The 5000-nt window shown below is 50.6% G+C and overlaps 1 protein-coding gene across 1 annotated transcript in view; it reads right to left on the reverse strand.

Annotated features, from left to right (window-relative positions):
* The window catches only part of LOC311317549 (teneurin-1-like), a gene marked incomplete at both ends in the record, with an annotated part of 222418 nt that overhangs the window by 74255 nt on the left and 143163 nt on the right, over positions 1 to 5000 (reverse strand). The window contains 2 exon segments of the mRNA XM_084448623.1: positions 2272 to 2524; positions 2604 to 2747. Of these exon segments, the coding sequence (XP_084304749.1) occupies positions 2272 to 2524; positions 2604 to 2747 (397 nt within the window).

The raw sequence follows: 5000 nt of genomic DNA on the forward strand, positions 1-5000 counted from the left end.
ACACCTAGACCAGCCCACCTCCACACCCAGACCAACCCACCTCCACACCTAGACCAGACCAACCCACCTCCACACCCAGACCAGCCCACCTCCACACCCAGACCAGCCCACCTCCACACCCAGACCACCCCACCTCCACACCCAGACCAGACCACCTCCACACCCAGACTAACCCACCTCCACACCCAGACCAACCCACCTCCACACCTAGACCAGCCCACCTCCACACCCAGACCACCCCACCTCCACACCTAGACCAGCCCACCTCCACACCCAGACCACCCCACCTCCACACCCAGACCAGACCACCTCCACACCTAGACCAACCCACCTCCACACCTAGACCAGCCCACCTCCACACCCAGACCAGCCCACCTCCACACCTAGACCAGCCCACCTCCACACCTAGACCAGCCCACCTCCACACCCACATTATCTTTCTGAGTAGACTGTTTGGACGATTCAGCTTACTTTTAGTAAATCTTATTGGATAATTAGCACCAGACATGTTTATAAAGGTCCAAATATCGCAATGTATTGCTTTAACCCAGACAGGAAGTGATCGGATGATGTTACAGTGTAAGGGTGTGTATCCACTGACAAGGTATTTTAGAGCTGGCTCAGTTTTCTCATTGTTTACAATGGCTAATGAGCTGTTGGGCGCTATGAAGACGAGAGCTGGGTGCCAAACACTTTTTAACACTTTAGCGCCATGAGCTCTGGGCTTATTTTGCAGTTGAAAAACTTTTTGCTGTAAAAGGCTGTTCTGATGATGAGATCAACTCAGCCCATGTGATTATAAAACCAGGATTTCAATTTTGGGTGGGCCAGAGTAATTTTAGATGGGCCTTTTAATTACAGAGGTTAATACTAACAGACAGATAACTGAAAATTATTCCTGCCCGACTTGTTTGTCTCTATATTGCCTTGAAAGCAGACAGCGTTTCTGTTGAGACGAGCTTTGACAGCGCAGTGCGTCGCTCTCTCTCTTGTTAAAAATTAATCAAGCTCACCCAGCGGACCCGTCTCTCTCTCTCTCTCTCTCTCTCTCTCTCTCTCTCTCTCCCGCTGCAATCAAAACAAATAATAATCCAGCCATATCGTATCTCTTGTTTTGCATATCTGAGCACAATGTCGAGTATAACTTTTAAATGCTCCCTATTTCTTTCTATTACCTCACCTTGTGGGCCCTCTGTGTTGAGGAGCTGATGGATGATTGTGCTACGGTCGGACTTGCATTCTCTGTAGTTGTTTTTCTCCATAGCTATCTGATGAGCTCTGCTGCTTTCATGTTTATAACAGGCCGTGTTCATGTGTTTCCAGTCCTTATATCCATCACGTCTGAATTTCTCTTCCCCGCCTCTCTCACCAAAACCCCGACACATTTTGCAAAATACTGCATCCTTGACAATGCTGTACTCTCATAACAGTGTGAGGAGAAGCTCCTGGCCCTGTGCCCAAAAAACTGAGATGGGGTACTGCTTGAGTTTGGGCTGTGTTGCCGGTTCATCTGTAGTGAAAAGGTCCACAGGAGTCAATGACCAGCCGGAACTTGACTGACTGACAGCCTCTTCTGTCCCGCCAACAGGACCCACATCCCGCGCTGAGCTAGCACTAGCACTAGCATTAGCACTAGCACTAGCATTAGCACTAGCACTAGCACTAGCACTAGCATTAGCACTAGCACTAGCTTGCGGAGATGGTGGTGGCCCTGGAGACACTTGACATGATGAGGCAGCCGAGGACTCTGGTGACTCGGGTCAAAGTCTTTTAATGTACTTCCAAAAGCGACGTCTGTGCCATGGTTTATCTATATGTTAGCATCCCTTTTGTTACAAGTTTATTTAGCCATCTGCCGGTGAACAACGTAACGTCTTACTTGTCGTGCTGACCAAACGTACATTGTACGGAGAGAACGCAAAATGGCCTGTTTTGATTGGTCCCGACTTCACACATGATAGAAACAAATATGATCTTTTTTTATATAAAGGGAAACGTTTTAGTCTTTATTGTGTATTTAAATGTTCATTTTAATAATTAAAATATGTTCTCCCTGTCATTTAGTATGGTCCAGTTGTACAAGTGGGTGGGCCCAGGCCCATTAGGCCCACCCATAACGCCGCACCCGTATAAAACCATCACTAACCCCCACCCCAACCCTAGCCCTAACCCTAACCCCAACCCTAACCCCAACCCTAGCCTAACCCTAACCCTAACCCCAACCCTATCTTAACCCCAACCCCAACCCTCGCCAACATGTCGGTTCCTCACTTGAGCTCCAGGAGGGTGGAGGTGTATCCGTCAGGCTGGACCCTGCGGATGAAGTTGAAGTCCCCCACGTACAGAGAGCCGTCTGGACCGCAGGCCAGCGCAACCGGGCCGAACAGCACCATGTCCCGGGCCGGACCACTGCAGCTCGGACCACAGGGGACGCTCCGGTAGAAACCATTCCCCATCACCGTGGAGATGACGGGGGGCTGCTGGGAGAGAAACACGTTCTCCCCGTTCCCCTTGTGGAGGATTCCTGGGTGAAGAACAGAGACATGTCAGGGCTGGACGGTGTGTGTGTGTGTGTGTGTGTGTGTGTGTGTGTGTGTACTCACCGCTGTGTACATTCAGAGCGTGGTGTTTGTCCAGAGACCAGCCCCCCAGGTCAGATGGTACCAGCTCAAAGCCCTGCATCATGGCCGTCCTCCTCTCCCACTGCACCTCACCTGGACAGGACTCATACTCATACCCCACAGCCACTACACACACACACACACACACACACACACACACACACACACACACACGCACACACACACACACACACACACACACACACACACACACACACACACACACACACAGGGATATAGACAGTGTTAGTGAAATATTGCATTGTCTCTCCCTCACTCATAGACACACACACACACACACACTCCCAGACACACACACACACACACACACACACACACACACACACACACACTCCCAGACACAAACAAACACGCTCCCAGACAGACACACAAATGCACACACACACACACCCACACACACACGCTGCCACTAACCATGAAGACAGATGAAGGAATGTAATGAGAGCTCATCAGAGAGAGTGTGTGAGTGCAGTCAGGAGAGGTGTCAGTGTAATCAGGAGGAGGCCGTTCACATCAAGCCTATCTGAATTAACTCCGAGCACCGTAACGGCTGTGTGGAGAACATCCACTAGAACATCCACTAGAACATAGAGCCATCGTCACCAGGCTGCGGTTCAACGAGCTACCCCAGGGCACAGCACTGATTTACCACTTAAGTTTTTAAGTACGTTTCTTTCAAACACCCACAATTCCTTTTGATCAAGCTGGAATGAGCGGCAAGAAGACCAGAGGATCTAATTATTTATTGACGGTGCTTTTACACGTACGTACCCCAGGCAGCATTGACAGGTGGGGCCCACATGAATGCCACACGGGCTGACAATATGGGTCCCACCTGGGTTCACCCACATAGGCTTGAAATAGGATCTGACTAATGCCTGCTTAGATCCCATTTCGAGCCTATATAGGCCAACCCAGGTGGGGCCGCTGTGGAAACCGCAGACAAACCCAGATGGGACCCATATTACCAGCACCCACGTGGGCCCCACCTGTCAATGCTGGCTGGGAAGGTACAGTATGCACACACATACACAAATACACAAATACACACACACACACACACACACACACAGACCACCAGAGAGACCATCAGAGGCCATCAGAGGCCATCAGAGATCACCAGAGATACCGTCAGAGACCACCAGAGAGACCATCGGAGACCATCAGAGGCAGTGGCGTGCACAGACATTTTGGGGGGCAGATGCTCAGTGAAAAATTAGAGCACCTTGCGCGGAGAGATGTTGATGGGGAGGGGGGGGGGGGGGTGCTGACAGATAACTTGTATTTTGATTGTCGCGCGAGTTGTTGGGGGGGGGGGGGCTGACAGAGTTTTTTACATTAAATCCATTTATACCCTAGCGTCTAGCTTGTTAAGCAGGTGGGCAGTCGGCTAATTTATGCTAAGCTGTTTGGCGCTGTATGAGACTTACTTCACAACAGAGACAAATAAATGCAAGTTATAGTTTTGCAACTGAGGCTTAGGGGGCAAACAATACACTCGTTTGGTTTATGTGTTAGTTACCCGGCTGGTCAAGAAAGGGCAGTGGAGGAGTAGCGCGCCTCGCGTTTGTGTCCGCTTTTCCGATTTACCATTGACAACGGAAGAGAGGGAGGGGAGGGGCACGGTGTTTGCCGCGGGCACGTGTGTGTATGTGTGTGTATGTGTGCGGGGGGGGGGGGGGGGGGGGGGCTGGTAAAATGACAACACATTTTGTGGCATTATTATTACACACTTTTAATCGAGAATCGATCGATGTCACCATGGGCCACATACAGTAGGCCTACACTGTTAAAGAAAAAAAAAAAGAAACTTTCAAAAGGGCACTTGCCTTGTCCAGAGGGCAAAGGGCAGGTGCTCTAGCACCACCTCATGTCTATCTGTGCACGTCCCTGATCAGAGGCCGTTAGAGACCATCAGAGACAATTAGAGACCATCAGAGACCATCAGAGAGACTATTAGAGACCACCAGAGAGACCATCAGAGACCGTCAGAGCCTGTCCGAGACCATCAGAGACTGTCCGAGACCATCAGAGACCACCAGAGACCACCAGAGACCATCAGAGACTGTCCGAGACCACCAGAGACCACCAGAGACCACCAGAGACCACCAGAAAGACCATGAGAGACCACCAGAGACCATCAGAGACCACTAGAGAGTCCATCAGAGACCATCAGAGACCATCAGAGACCGTCAGAGACCATCAGAGAGACCATGAGAGACCACCAGAGTCCATCAGAGACCATCAGAGACCGTCAGAGACCGTCAGAGACCAATAGAGAGTCCATCAGAGACCACCAGAGACCATCAGAGACCACCAGAGACCATCAGAGACCACTAGAGACCATCAGAGACCACC

Source organism: Borostomias antarcticus, assembly GCF_949987555.1.
Source record: "Borostomias antarcticus genome assembly, chromosome: 14".
In the NCBI taxonomy this organism is placed as follows: domain Eukaryota; kingdom Metazoa; phylum Chordata; class Actinopteri; order Stomiiformes; family Stomiidae; genus Borostomias; species Borostomias antarcticus.